The following is a 16,392-nucleotide window of genomic DNA, read 5'->3' on the forward strand; positions in this document are numbered from 1 at the left end:
CCAGCTCTCTAGGGCTCAGGAAACCAGAAGGGTTGGCCCACTGCATAGGTGGTTCCTAGGGATAGCTTCCATTCCAGTTTCTGTGCTTCAATTCCTACCTAGTAAACTGCAAAGTAATCCCAAGCCAATGCTAGGTTGTCTTAGTGTCTTTCATAAGAAATGTATAGTTAATGAGTTATTTGGTGTTTATTCCTGAACTCCTTATTTCAGAGGCCTTTTTAAGCTTACCCTACTTATTGGAAAATAAGCAGAGGTCATGCTCTGAGATTTTGCTGGCAAGATTTTCCAAAAAATAGGGATGCCCCAGACAAGAGGAGATGGGGTAGGGCATATAGAGTGAACAACGGCATAAACAATGAGCTGGGTATATGCAATGATGGGTAACTCAGTTTGGTTGGAACTAAGATACAAGATTACAAGTGTCTGTTGGGGCTGGATGCTGGAACACCACAGAAATAAAAATAGTTAAGACAGAGTGGTAAATAAATTGACAGTTTCATGGGACAAAAACTTAAGTAGATAAACCACCTATCTTCTCAATTATTTTTGTAAAAGTAATGCATTAAAATTCACATTCCATTTATTTTTGCAAATAACAGTAAGATTTCTGTATCTGAAGTGTCATGATTAATCCCGGGGTCACTTTTGGAAAGAGACCTAACGTAGTGTTTATATAATTGTCCAACTCCCACCGCAGGCTACAAAGGCAGGATTTGGTCAAGGTTTTACCTTCCTGGCTGTAACCAGTGCCTTCTGTCCCCTCCCTTTCCTTCCTCTCTTGTCCTTAGCTGTAGTTTGCAAAAGCCATTTGCAAGCATGTGCTTCAAACCAGATATGGCTTTTCCTGTGCTGCACATTCCTTAAACGGGGTGCGGGGTGAGTAAGGGAAGCGTCTTCCACATCATGCCTGTAATTAAAAAGCCTTTGAAGAAAGTTTGAACTGGCTGATTTTCAGGGATATTAACTTGGATATTAGAAGTAATATTATTTATCTTTCAAGGACAATTGGAATGTTCCATTCTTTCACAAGTGAGAAAATGACCCCGTTCAGAGTCTAATCTTCATAAAATTATCATCAACTCAGCCAGAGAAAGCAATTAACATAACAAAATAAGCTTTGAGGTATGATTGAAACCTCGGTTTGGAAAGGTTGTGATTGTGACTGTATTTGCCATACTATTAAATTTGCCCTTTTCAGTAGTAGCTTAATTCTAGGACATAGACCAAAGTACTGGAAAATGCCATAAAAATAATGGACAATGTGTGACATGATCTAGATGTTTACTGTAGGTATAATCCAGTTTCTTGGCTACAAGATTTTGGGCTTGGTTTCCTGTAATGTTGGCTCAAAATATTTTGATAACACCATGTTCTTATGATAGTAGTAATTGGAGTGCAATAGTAGTAATTGAATCTTTGATATTCATGGAGAGTTTTAGAGGGTTTCACTGCCCTGATCATCATTTAAAAAGCACCTGTGAAGTTATTTACATATTAGTATCTTCCTCTGACAGAATAGTGAGGACTTGGCTGTCTCGTGATTTTAGTGGCTCTTTTCAGAACATGAAGCAATGTATCTGCTAAGTCCAGAGATAATTGCCAAATTTAAAATTTTGAACAAATTGAATAGCCCTAAAGAAAAAAAGAGAGCTACAGAAAACTTACTGAGAAAATTATAAAATAAGGAGCCTCAAAAGTGTGACACCCTTTGCAAAAAATAGTGACCGTCATACATTAGCTTCTCCCTTCGATCTAAATAATTTGTGTTTCTCTTTGAAATTTAAGAGTGGATTTCAGTAAAGTTACTGAAAACCTCAAGGTTCATGTTTATTAATCTATAAAGTACAAAGAAAATTGAGGGAAAGATAATGTGAACTTTCTTGCTTGTTCCACAATAGCCATGCATTATTAATGAAGGCAGTTGAGCTTTGGGACCTTCTGAACACATTCCTTTGTAAAGAACTATTTTAGCAAAGAGGGAATTTAAAACCAGTCTAAATTTTCTTTTCTAAGAGGGCAATACAGGGATGTGTAGACACAAATATAATATCTTGTACTTTAAATATTATAACTTATAGGAAATAAAAACTTTGTATAATATAGATAATTGATATCATCTTCAGGGATTGAGTTGAAAATGACTTATTTGGTGATTCTAGAACATATAACTTAAATTATCAGACTACTTTATATTTTCCTAATCATATGCCTGAAATTCGCACATCCATTATAATTTATATTACTGGTTATAACTCAGTGATAACCTTAAACTGTTGGACATAAATCACTTAGGTAGAATAAAGAATTACAAAAGCTAGTGCAATTTTTACTCAATATTTTTTGGTATAATTTTATTTATTGAAAAATACATTGAAAAAAATAGTAATTTGGTTTTGTTGACTCCAACATATCCTGTTAATCCAAAAACACCCTTTCCCCCTTTATACTTGATGTTTCTTTCATAGCTTATGAATTCTTCCCTGTAATGTTAAACTGTTAATTATTCACAAATTAATTATCTATGTGAACTCTTTCTATAAGTAACTCATCACCTTCCAAGTCATTTGTGTTGCCCTATGTATGCAAACTGTAATTATGAGGGTAAAAATGGGGGTTAAAGGAAAAGCATATAATGCATTGTCATGACAATCATACATTAGTTTTAAATTATCACTGTTTGGTAATACCCATTTCAAAAACACTTTCCATTCATTGAGATTGAGAATATAACACCCTAAAATCAGAAAATATTATCAATTAAAAACTATTCAAAGAACTCTGTTGACAAATTGAATGACTGACTAGGTGACTCATTCAATCATTTCTCCCTTGGTTGTCTCAGTCAACCGACACCGCCTGCCTGTGCCTGTGCTTGGTGCGGGAGATTCAAGCATGGTCTTGGCCTTTACCAACTTGGAGTGTGATTGTGAAGAAAGGCTAGTTTAGACTCTTGCAAACGTAGTGGAATTTGGAGCCTGACAAAGAAGACTCAAGTGTACTGAAAACTGATGGTCGACCTACTAAGATTTGAATATGATCTCACAACTCTTAAGCGCTCTTGTGGTTTTCCTTTTGCAGAGGATTGCCTTGCTCAGTGTGGCAAAGACTGCAGGTCATACTGCTGCGATGGAACCACACCCTACTGTTGCTCCTACTATGCCTACATTGGGAACATTCTCTCGTGAGTATTGGTCAAATTTGGCAATATTGATCTCGTCTGGTTGTTTTCAAGCAGTACTAAATTATAGGTATGGGTTAAAACATTTAAGATGGGTTGATTATTTTGGTCCTGGAAACTGAACCCAGGTACACTTTACCACTGAGCTACCTCTCCAGCCCTTTAAAAAAAATCTTTTAAATTTTATTAATTAATTTATTTTTTGTGGTACTGGGGATTAAACACAGGGGCGCTCTGCCACTGAGCTGTATACCCAGCCCTTTTTCTTTTCTTTTCTTTCTTATTTCAAGTTGCTGAGGCTGGTCTTGAACTTGCCATCCTCTTGCCTCAGCCTCCCAAGCTTCTGGGATTCCAAGCATGCACCATCACACCTGGCCCATGTGGGAACTTTTGGAGTGATGGGGCTATTTCACATCATGTTGTTGTATAGGTTATATGACTGGACATAAGTCAATACTTGGAACTATTCATTTGCAATTGTGCATTTTATTGTTAAGCTGCCTCGAAATGGTAGATCGGAAACATAATGAAGATTGGTTATTAGCATAAAGTGTTTATTGGAGATATTAATCACTCATCATTACCGAGTATGTTGTATTATTTGACAAAATGGGCATGTTAGTATAAGTTGCCTTGACTAGAAAAGAGTTTATAATGATTGTTTTATTTCTTAATTTTGTGTACTACAATAATGTTTTAAATAGATCTAACATACTTGATAATTTTTAAATGTTGTCAATGATATGTTTTCGTCTGCTGTGATGAAGTATTTATATGTTAACATTTATTATTTAATTATGGCTGGTTTATTTTACCATCCAGGTATTATTTTGTCTAATGCAATCCAGTGGATAACCAGGGAAAAGAGATATCATGAATAAAAGGCAGTTGAGATAGAAAATATCAAATCTCTATATAATACTCAGAAAACAACTTCAGAAACCAAGTTTAGAGGTCAAGATAAGGTATGGGTGGAATGGCGTAAAATAATAAATAATCAAACCACATACACACACACAAAGACATAAACACAATATGGAAATAGGTACCTGCAGGATATGTTAACTATTTCCCCGTAACTAATTAAGAATGTGTTTTAGAGCTGCTTCCAAACAAAGGGCAATGAGGGTCAGGACCTGCCTTCAGGGTTGAGCATGTGGAAGAGCGTGCACCTGTCAGTCCTCTGCACATGCAGCTGAGGAAAGGAAGGTAGAGAATGAGAAATTAAAATGGCCTCCCGTCAAGTAGAGAATGAGAAATTAAAATGGCCTCCCGTCAAAATTGCCATGACTTTCAGATGGCAGTGGTGGTCAGACTGCTGTCCTCTTCGTTTGCTTTTCAAGCGAATGTTGTAATGATTTCTGTTCCCAGTCTGCTTAACTTGTGCCCTGTGAAGACCTAGTGGAAATGGGAACTATTAGGCACTAAGTCACCTGCCCAGCTACTTTAGGGACGTGTCATTGAGCAGGCTTATAACACATCCTCCACTTCCTGAGAATAGAAAACCTGGCACCACAGAAACTTTCTAGAATCAGAACTGGGGCTGATGTTAGAGATCATGTCCGTTTGAACGTGGCTTAAAAAAAAAGGGTCATACTTTGGGACACTCTTGAAGACTATGGGGGAATGTCAGGCTGAAATAAAAAATGAAATATGGAATTTAAGTATTCTTTGAAACGCAAATAAATGCTAAATTAAATATTTGAATATTCCCTCATGGAAGATTTGGTAGGAAAAGAGAGTTAAGCCCATCTTCTACCTTAGAAAACTGTCAGAATGATTTTTACAGGAATTATATCAGCTCATACGTAAATATTTAATGATGTTTACAGTTTTAAAGTAATTTAAAGGGTTTAAAGCAATTTAAAATTCCTTATTTATAAATTGGAAATTTATTTTTGAGTAATCTTCATATGTTAGATGGTACTGTTCCAGATGGCACCAGCAGATAATGCAGATTTGGGGAACTTGAGATCAGAGAGATCCTGGGATTGTTTGGTCTTATCTCCTGGCCCATTGCTCTGTCCACTAACTACATTGTGGTGGGCATAGTATCCCTGTTTCTCACTTCAAACTACCTGCACTCTGGTAAATATGCATAGAATGTGTAATGACTCATTAATCACAATATTTTAAAAATTTAAATTTACAGATGTACTTTATGTGTGATTTATGTATGCAGTTAAATCCACACTCTTTTGATGCATGTTTCAGAGCTCTAACAAATTTCACCTTTTAGCTAAAGTAAATCATTAGTGGTATTCATATATTTATTTGGGTTATTAGAACCATGTACTCGTTGTTTTGGGGAAAAAAGTAATTGTGTTTTAGAAGGGAAAATAAACACAGATGGAATTATATTTTTGGCAGTTAAAATTGAACTTTCTGTTCAAAATAGAAGCCATTGACTATATCCCTTGCTAAACAATTCCTAGCCAAAAAAAAAAAAAAAAGAGAGAGAGAGAGAGAGACTTTAAAGTGTTTTTCCCCACTGGATAAAGAAGAATACATTTTCAGGATTTCCAGTTATTGTTTAACATTTGAAAAGAGTTCTTAACTCCACCCAAAGCTTTATTTTATTTTTTTTAAGTTGTGGGAGGGTGGGAGAGGTGCAGTAGTTAGAAAATAATCAATTCTAAGAATACATACCAGAGTCCCTTTCATGCACAATATTTTCAAATATTGCCGTTTTGGAACTCATAAACTGTGTTCCCCCTTTCAAGCATCCAGGCACATTCTTGTTAAAAAAATCAGTTTAATGATCTTAACAGAAAGTTAATATTTTCTGGTTATCAGGAAAGTAATAAGGAAAAACAGCAATAATACAATAAAATGTTAGATATGTTAAATGAGTAATTTTATAATTTGCTTTACTTTTGTTTATTTTCAAAGTAAAAAAATGGCTGAGTTTAAAATGAGCTAAAAAGAGTAGAAAGTGTAATTTGGCACATTCTAGACTGTTCCTAAGTTGGTAAAGTTAGGTCCACATGACTCTTCTTACTGAGGTCACCCCATAACAAACCTAGTTATCAGAGTTGTGGAGAGATATTCAGCCCTTAATTCTGTTTACTTCACCAGATTTTACTCTTTTGCAACCTAATTATTAAGATTCACTTTTAAAGAAATTATAGGAGCTGACTTATATTACTTTTTGGTTGAAAAGTTTTATTTTGCTCTGTTTCTCCCTTCTTTTTGGATATTTTTGATACCAAGCATGAATTACTTTGGGCAAATAAATTTAGGACCCTCACCCCAATTTTGTTGCTTATTTTACCTGTTTCACCTAGGAGTTTTAAGATTCATTTCTGTCTCATGAAAAACTTTCAAGATTAAACTTAAAAAAATAGAATATCTTCTTTTGGTCCTTATAGTCACAAATACTGACTTCCGTATAGAATTGTGTTATCTTCCAGAATTTAAGAATAAATTTCACACTCATTGGCATATACTATTCAATCAATTAATTATTTATAAATGCACACAGAGAGCCTGTTATCATGCAGAACTAGACAAAGTCCTGGGATCCGAAGATGAATAAAAGATGCATCTTGACTTCTAAAAACCTGGAAATCTAAAAAGAGAGTGCAGCCAAATAATCATTGGTGTGACCATGAAGTATTAGTGAAGGACTGGAGAGAAAACAGACTAGTCCATGGTCTGTGCGTGCCTGCGTGCGTGCATGCGTGCATGTGTGTGTGTTTGTTTAGAATAAGATATTTAGAGAAGCTTCCTAAAAGGCACTTGATCAGAGTTTTGAAGGAAGAGTAGATATTTATGTAAATGGACAGTGAAAAAAGGGAAGCATATTCCGGACAGAGAGACTCCTGCGTACAAAGACATAGATAGGAGGAAGGAAGTGATCAGTTGGGAAAAACCCATGTTGTTCAGCATAGCTGGGGGGGGGGGGGGGGGGTTAAATTCCGACTATACCATGGGAATAACTGGGTCAGTACAAGACAGATTCTTACCAACGTACTTTTGTTGGTCATTCCTACCAAAACTACAAAGAAATAATTCGGTATTTTTCTGGTAAAACTAGTCATCTGATTTATTCAGGAAGCATGCATGCTTAGACACCACTTAAGACCCTAGACAAAGGTGAGCAGGCTCCAAATGAAGATTGATTTTATTTATTCCACTGATGAAAAGCATGAAATATAAACTTTGAGATGTTACATTATATGTAAGATTTTATGACAAACGTGCAACCTCATAATTATTTCTTCAGCTTAAGAGATTTTTGACCAGGAGGACAACTACTTGAAGATTAGAAGCATTGGTATGCTTAAAAATGAGAATTCTGGCCAGGTTGAGAAATAAACAATTGGCCACCAGATTGATTCTCAAACATTTCATTCAGTAACTCTTTTCCATAAAAGATGAAATACTCTGTGATGAATATGGGAAAGGACATTTACATTTTTGCTGATGATGAAATTTAATTGACATTTCCTGAAGAGTGGATCCACAGTAAAGTTGTAGAATATGGAGTACTCTTTAAAATTGGTAGAATTCAAGGGAAGAAGGGGTACAAATGAGTGGCTAATTACTGTTACCCAGTGGGACAAAATAAAAAATGGATGCTCCTGTAAATTAAGTTATTCTGCCATGTGAGTAAGAGAATAATTGAATAACATTAAATATGAACTAAAACTTGACTGGTTTGGACACAGTGAGCCAGATGACAAGATATAGGATTTAATTCACTAACTCAGAAACAGGTTTTTGCTTTTCTAATTTGCCATTCTAAAATGCTGATCTGTCTAAGGATTCTTCAGAGCACCATCTGGTCATCATAAAAACCCCATGGGGGAAAAAAATCAAGAGGAAGAACTAATAATGGAGATCCTGGTGGGATTAAGTTTCTTTTCTTCTCAATGAAATGTGAAAGATGTATTACCCGCGGTTTTGCAAAGACAGCTAATAAATATCACAACCGTGATTTCAGAGCCAGGCTGTGCATGAAAGCAAAACTAGATTAAAAGATAAAGGTTTCATATTTTCAAATGGCACTTGCGGTCCTATGATCATGAACTGAGTGTTCTGAATTAAACACAGGAGGCTACTAAAGCACTGAAGAAACAATGCATTTTAATAGGTCTTCAGCATTTATTAAAGACATCATTTAAATTAAAATAGTTTTAGTCTTAGATGTGGAAAAAACTGAAAAATACATACTGAGGGAATCAAAGTTTGTGAGGTCTTATTTTTGTTTTAATAATGATACAAAGAAAAGTAACTAATATGATGTTTACAAAATACAAACTTGATTTAAAATGTACAATAACATATTTGCTATAAGAAAGCCAGGGGCTGGGATTGTAGCTCAGTGGTAGAGCACCAGGCCCAGGGTCTGATCTCAAAACCTCAAACACAGACAAATAAAAAGGCCAGTGGTTCTCAGGAGACACATGATTACATCTTATGGGTTATTTTTAGTAAGAACAAATATAAATATGTACTATCTAAAACTTTTCTCCATCAAATTGATAGTGTATCCTAATTACCTTGGTAAATCAAGGATAATTGTCAGAATTTATAATTTGGTTTTATAATGGAATAAATGTAATCTCTAGAACATATTCTCAAGAGTTTATTGCTACAAATATACACAGGGATGTTCAGTAACCTATGGAAGCCATGAAATGAGGCAACGCTGAATCAAACATGGTTCCTACAAATGAGTTTCCTGCCAGTGAGTTGCCTAGAAGCTACTGAGGACTGTAGACCTCTAAGCAGACAGCTTAACTGCTATGGAAAACACAAAATGCAGTAGAATCCGTGAGAAGAAGCTTTTACTTCAACATTAGAATGCTCTCACATCTTCTACAAGAAGAGTACTTTTAAGAACTTGGGTAGAAAATCAATTGATAAAATTCATCACTCAAAATATAACACTTAGGAAACTCAGAATACAGAAAAATATTTTAACCTAATATATAATCTTAAAAAAATAAATAAATAAAACCCCACCTTGAACACAGTACTCAATGATAGGACAGTGAAACCCTTCCCTTTAAAGATAACAATAGGACAAGCCAGTGTCTGTTGCCACTATTATTCATTATAGTACTGAAAACCCTGGCAGAGCAATCAACAGACAAGTATAAAGACAGGTGAAAGGAATTGGGAGGGAGGAAATTAAATTGCTTTTATTTACAAATGATATAATTTTCAATACTCTTCAGGTTATAAAAGCTAATTGTAGAATTCACCACTATCACAGGATACAAGGTCAGTGCACAAAAATTAGTTTATCACTATATACTAGCAACAAATATGTGATATATATATACACACACACACTATAGGTATATGGACTATATATATATGTGTACATACACATATAAACAAGTCTCAAATACAACATTAAATACTGTAAGATATAAGAAATCAAATAATATATGCTTTGCATTTATATAATTATACAAATACATAAAAATTCAAGGTATGAAAGAGAAACCTAAAGAAATTGAGAAGTGTATATAAATTACGGATGGGAATATTATAATGATGTCAGTGCTGGGATATGTCACTTATTCCTGAACTATTTACAAATTTGGTGTAATTCCAATCAAAATCCACAGGATTCTTTTTTTAATCAAATTTAAAAACTAGGCTTAAAATTTATCTGAGATAGTAAAGGCCTAGAAAGGTGAAGATAACTGTGAAAAAAGAGCAAGGTAAAAAGACATGCCTCATTGACATTAAGGTTTATTATAAAGGCATAGAAAATATATCATGTAATACTGGATCGCAGATAAAGCAAATAATAAAGAGCTTACAAATTGACTCATATGTGGGGGAGCTTGATAGGTAACACAAATAGCATTAGAAACAAGTAGAGGTGGATGGGTTATTAGATAAATGATGCTGAAAGTATCAGCTACCCTTTGAATGAACACCAATCTAGATTAGTCCATTGCTGTGCAACCACAACTCCATTCCTATTGGACTAATTACATAAATGCAGAAATCAAACATTTATAATTTTTAAAAAGGGGAAATACAACAATTATGTACATTTTGTTTTAAAAAGTTAAAAGAAAGAATTTTGAATGTTTTCACCATATAAAAACAATAATTCTCTGTGAAGATAGATATATTTAACCTGGTGCATTAGAAAATGTATACATGTATGAAAACATCATGATAATTAATATATGCAGTTTTTATGTTTTTATGTATCATATCAGAAAATAAATTTAATGTAAAAAGCCAACAAGAAGGGAAGATTGGCATTATAGTGTCAGGATAAGAAAGGTTTTTAAAATAAAAAAATAAAAAGAACAAACAGTTAAAGGAGAGAGATACTAAAAATCATTGAACTGTACAGTTTAAAATGGTGAGTTTTATGGTATGTGAATTATATGGTTTTTTTAAAATGTTAAATATATAGGCCAACAGAATTCCTAGATAGAAGTAAGAGGAAAATTCCCCACTTGGAGAAGATACTGGCAATTCTTATGATTAATAAGATATTAGTATCCAGGATATCTCAATAGGAAAATGAGCAATTCATGTACAAAAAGGTCATAGGGCAGAATACTGAAGGGCCACGAACAGAAGAGGTACCCTGTGGCTGCCTGAAGCAGGGAGAAGCCATTAGAAACGATGAAATGCCTTCCCACCCCCATCAGCTGGACACACTCCATAATCCTGATAGCACCAAGCAAGGTGGACTGAAAGGGAGGGTTCCCACACTACCAAAAGGAGAACATGAACCCCTTGAAACGCTTGGAGAACAATTTGACCCCATCTTGTAAAGCTGAAAAGAGCAACCCTTAGAAATTAGCAGGAGCTCTTCAATAAGCATTTCCTGGAAATTTCCAAACACATATGAGGAGACATAGGTAGCATTGGATGACATATTATTTAGGATAACAAAACATTGGAAGCAACGTGAATATCTGCCAGAAGGGCGTAGATAAATAAATTACAGTATATTTGTTCCATGGAAGAGGCAAGTGATTAAAATAAATCAGCGTATATTAACATATCATTATAGTAAATCTCAAAACTGCAATGCTGTGTGAGAAAGAATGAATCGAAGATGAATGTGCACAGCATGATGCAATTTACATAAACACGTAAAATAATTCTGTGTATTATTTATGGAAATGTGCACATGGTGAAAGTGCAAATGTATGAAGGAGAGAAGGGTGCACGTGAATTTCAGATTGCCCAGGACTGAGGGATGTACAGGGATGAAGGATTTCCAGTGCTGCAACAGGAACAGATCACACTGGGCAAACTGAGACAAGTTGGTCACCACAGAGAGAAGCGTAAGACCACACAGCCTTCAACTCTGTAATATTTTATTACTTAAATTGAACAACCAAAGCAAATATTACAAATCATTAAAATGCAATGACTCTGATTGGGTATGTGGGTATTTATGTGATCCCTGACTTAACAATGGTTTCACTTGTGATTTTACTTCACGCTGGTGTGAAAGCAGTATGCATTCACTAGAAATGGTACTTCAGGCCAGGTACTGTGACTCACCCCTGTAATACCAGCAACTAGGGAGGCTGAGGCAGGAGGATCTCAAGTTCCAGGCCATCCTCAGCAATTTGGCGAGACATTGTCACCTAATAAAAAGAGCTGGGGATGTAGTTCATTTGTAGAGCACTCCTGGGTTTAATCCCCAATACCATCAAAAAATACATGAAAAGAAATAGTACTTAAAATTTTGAATTTTGAACTTTCCCAAGCTAGTGATATGCAATACAAAACTCTCATGATACTGGGTAGTGACAGCGAGTGCCATCTCTGGTCAGCCAGGTGATCCCAAATGGAAGCTATTGACCCAGAATTTTGGGATATTGTGTTTTGTGGTTTTGCATCCCATCATGTCTACAAAATGCTCATCTGTGAGAATATATGAGATAGCCAACACTTTGTTATAAAATAGGCTTTGTGTTCAATGATGTCACCCAACTCCAGGCTAATTTAATGTTCTGTTTATATTAAAGGTAGGTTGTACTAAACGTTAATGCTCTGTGGGTTGGGGGTATTAGATTCATTTTAACTTATAATATTTTCAATTAATCATGAGTTTCTCTAAATATAACATTATAAGTTGTGGAGCTTCTGTGTTAGTAATGCATAATTTGAAAATCCTTGTAATTAAAAAGATAATAAAGAAATGGAAATTTGGATGAAGGTTGTAATGCAATAACCTGGACACCTTGTTCACATACAGAATCTGATTTAGTAGGCTCAGGTGGGGCCTGAAATTCTGCACTTCTAATGACTCCCAGGTGATGCTGGTGCTCCCCATTTGGTGTTGTTTGACAATGTCTTGTGCTACAGGATGAAATGATAGAAGAGATTGGGACTTATGTACTGATGGGATGTAGGGCTAGGAATTGGGGCTTAATGAGGAGAACAAGTCCTCGTAATTTCTGGAGTTTCTGTTTGGGATGATTGGATGGATGGCATGCTGAGAACTAAGGAGGATATGCAAGAGGTTCAGAGAAGGGAATGGATTCTTCTTTTGGCTTATTGAATGGGGGGAGGCTAGTAGACTACTCATCAAAGTCTGAGCCTTCAATGGTGGAATGCCCCAATCTGAAGCTGCGTGGAAAACACAGAGAATCACATAGAGACTTGGAAGTGAAGAGCCTATTGCTGCTGATGGAAAAGTTGTGCCAAGATGAATGAGCTGCGCTGAAGAAAGGTGGAAGAAACAAAAGAGCAAGCCAATCAAGTAACTCCAGAGAAATTTGGGAGCATGCTGGGATGTCTTCCTTTTTCACATTGGGATGCCATTTCAGCCTCCTTCACCTCTATCAGAACTGATCTGCCCTTCACTCTTCACCTAAATATATCTACCATATCAGTGGGGACAAATACCTCTATATTTTTTATTTGTTTTTGTGTTTTATATTGCATAAAATGTAGGATTCATTAAATTCAGTTCATTCTGAATGGCATATGGCGCCCTAACAAAGCAGTTTAGGAGATGGCCCATCTATATTTAATCTGTGCCCAAAGCAGATCGACTCATATCTGGTCATGTATTCCAGGTTTTAGGGTTCTTTTCATTAAATATAAATCACAGTTATTATATTATAAAAGATTGTGTGTTTGGTGATAGGATTTGTTAGAATGAAAAGCACTACAATTTACTTAATGCTTTCTCCTTCCAAGATGCTTTATGTATTAATTTATTCTTTAAAATAGCACTCGTAGCCTAGGTGCTATTATTTCTGAGGTTCAGGCTTAGAGTTGTGTAATTTGTGCAGTTTCACATAGCTGTGATTTAGTGGACTAGCATTTAAACCTAGTTGTACTTTCTGCTTTACTCACCGTCTTCTGATAATCTGAAAGAGATTTCAAGACAGGCTGAATGGAAATGATTGCTATTCTTAGGAAGACCTGCACTGTGCTTGGGGACAGCCTTTTCTTGCCCTCAGTATCTGAACTAAAATCCCTCTTATATGCTGCCATGACAGTATCCTTTCGGGGCCACGTTACTATTATCGGTTTATCCAAGTTCCTAAGTTATCAGAGTGTCCTGTCAGGTTCACATATCACACATAAGAGTACAAGGAGTCCATCTGCTAACTCACCATCCAAGATACAGGGGCTGTTGGCCTGAAAGACCCAATGACAGATCATTTAAAGGCAGGACAATCCTGCATTTAAACATGAAAAACCTGAGATTTTGTGGGACCTAAATTAATATTCATCATGTGGATAAATATTTGTTTAGACAAGTCAAATCGTAATCTGAATATGTTATTGGTTTCAGAGACTGTCTTCCTGGAATGCAGATTAGATGTCATTGCAGAAGAAAAGGTGTGATGGATTCAGTTGTCACTTTCTAATCACACTGTTTATGATAACTTAAAATCAGATGAGAGGGACTAGAAATGAACTGCCAATTTGATGATCATGATTAAACTTCTTGTCATGTTCCCCAGTGAATGCTGTCAATCAATGAGGCAATGTGATCTGCCCACCTATGACCATTACAACAGGCTCCCGAGCAACTCAATGCACTTCTATAATTTTTGGAGATTACATGTTTTATTGATAAAATTGAGGAAGAAAATTTACATACTCTCAGTGATTTTTACTCCCTTGTACTGGGAGAATTCTGGCAGGCAGCTGCAGCATAGAGCACAATGACTCCCAGCCGTCTCCCAACTGCAAAATGTTAGGCTGAACACACCCATAGCTAATGAAGATTGCAGAGGGTGATGATAACCTCATAAAATCTAATAGGAATTCATCCAAAATTGCCATGGGTGAAAGCCTTAGCTGTTTAACCCATACCAACTCTCTGTGACTCAAAGACAAACACAATCTCTAGTTTCTATATCACTGCTATGGAGTGAGGAGGAAGAAAAAAGACCTTACAGGTAAAGAGAAAAAAATTTTGTGCCTTTGCATAAATCAGACAAAAAATAGAGAAAAACATTTCACGTTACTTCGAATGTATTTCTGTATGCATTCACACTGTCAAAGGGCAAGATGAACTATTTCTCTCTGCTGCATTTTGCAAAAGATAAGTGTTACCTTATCTTTTTTGGAGGCTGATCTTGTGTTATATCTGGTGTTTGTAGAGGAGGGAAATGCTATATTAACAGTATAGAGTTGGTTGCAAATAATCAAAATATCACACAAATATATTTGAATTGAGGATTTTTTAAACTTGATTTTTATTAATATTAATTGTACATGTTAGTGTGATTCATTGTGACATTTTACATGCATATAATATCAATTATCAAACCTAGCCTCCCTTTATCAATCCCCCCCCACTTTGCAACCTTCATTAATCAGTATTCTCAGTATTCTACGTTCAGTTTCATTAACTTCCACATATGAAAGAGAACAATGCAGTATTTATTCTTCCTGTATTTCACTTAATATGCTTTTATTTCACTTAATATGCTGTCCTTCAGTTCCATCCATTTTGCTGTAAATAACAGAATTTTATTCTGTGTCATGGCTGAATAATATCTCGTTTTGTATATGTACCACATTTTCTTTATCCATTCATCCATCGATGGACACCTATCTTAATTCCATCTTTTAGCTACTGTGAACAGGTAGAATATATATTTATCAAAAAGTGCTGAAAACTTGACTTTGAGGTTACAATCTCAGCTAATACCCATCTTGACATTAAGTAGATAGACCTCACCCTTTGCCAGGTAGACTCAAACAGGAAACAAATCTTTGATTCTATTACCAGTACTTTTAGCAATAGGAAGTTGTAAAAGAAAAGTCACAAAGGTTTAGATTCAGAAAAATCAAGTTTGGGTTGCTCTTTTTTGCTATGTGAACTTAATTTTTCTTATATCACTGAACTTCAGTTTGTAAATGTACAAAAGGAAAATCTTACAAACAAATTGCCTCCTTCTCATATTTGAGGCAATGGATATATTGTACATAAAAACTCCTAGCCCTGGCTTTTCAATTTTATTCTGTCATTAATGAAAACATTGGGCTTTGAAAACATCTGGATTTGGGGAAAAGTGGAAACAGAGAAAGAGCAAAGTGACTTCTCCAAGGTCATTTAAACAGACTGACTGGGCAGAGTGCCACTTCGGGTGAGAGGCTCTGTCCCTGGCCCTCTGGACTTCCTCAACAGGAGGATGCCACCAGCTGAAACTCGGGCATCCTCCCCCCAAGAGTGCACTCGCGGCCTTGCGTGAAACAAATGACCCTCTTAATCAAATGTGATTGGAGTCTGATAACTGCAAAGGTAGCTAATTAAGTCTGGTGTCCTGCTGCCCAGCAATTGCCAAAAGCATAATGCAGCCCGAAAAGTCAGATGCATTAGGTATACAAATCTGCCATGCTGCCCTAGGCCGACCTATGAGTTAGAGAAAACAACTCAGAAACAGAGACAAGTCTAAATGAAAGTACATAAACCTGATTTATGAAGAACCCCACATGCAACACCAGTGATCAGGAGGTAATGATTTGCTTTATAGTTTCATTATAAAATTCCAATGAGTTCTCTTTTCAAAATTTATTTTATGCACAATTTTTCAGAAATATTTATTTTGCATATGCCTGGTTCTTCTGGGAATAATTTGTGCACACAACACATGTTTTAACTGGTGGTCATATCAGTAGTGATCACAGTGCTCTCTAGATATGAGTGTGTCTTTGCATGTAATCATTGAGATTTACCCTGACTAGGCTCTTTAAAAACTCGGTTAATCAGCAGTTCTCTCAGTACAAGT

General features: G+C 35.7%; 1 protein-coding gene across 1 annotated transcript in view; it reads left to right on the forward strand.

Moving 5' to 3' along the window:
• Positions 1–16,392, forward strand: part of CYYR1 (cysteine and tyrosine rich 1) — a 123,448-nt gene that overhangs the window by 2,097 nt on the left and 104,959 nt on the right. The window contains exon 2 of the mRNA XM_079100530.1: positions 3,079–3,181. Within this exon, the coding sequence (XP_078956656.1) occupies positions 3,079–3,181 (103 nt within the window). The remainder of the gene's footprint in view (positions 1–3,078; positions 3,182–16,392) is intronic.

Source organism: Sciurus vulgaris (assembly GCF_902686455.1).
Source record: "Sciurus vulgaris genome assembly, chromosome: 10".
NCBI lineage: Eukaryota > Metazoa > Chordata > Mammalia > Rodentia > Sciuridae > Sciurus > Sciurus vulgaris.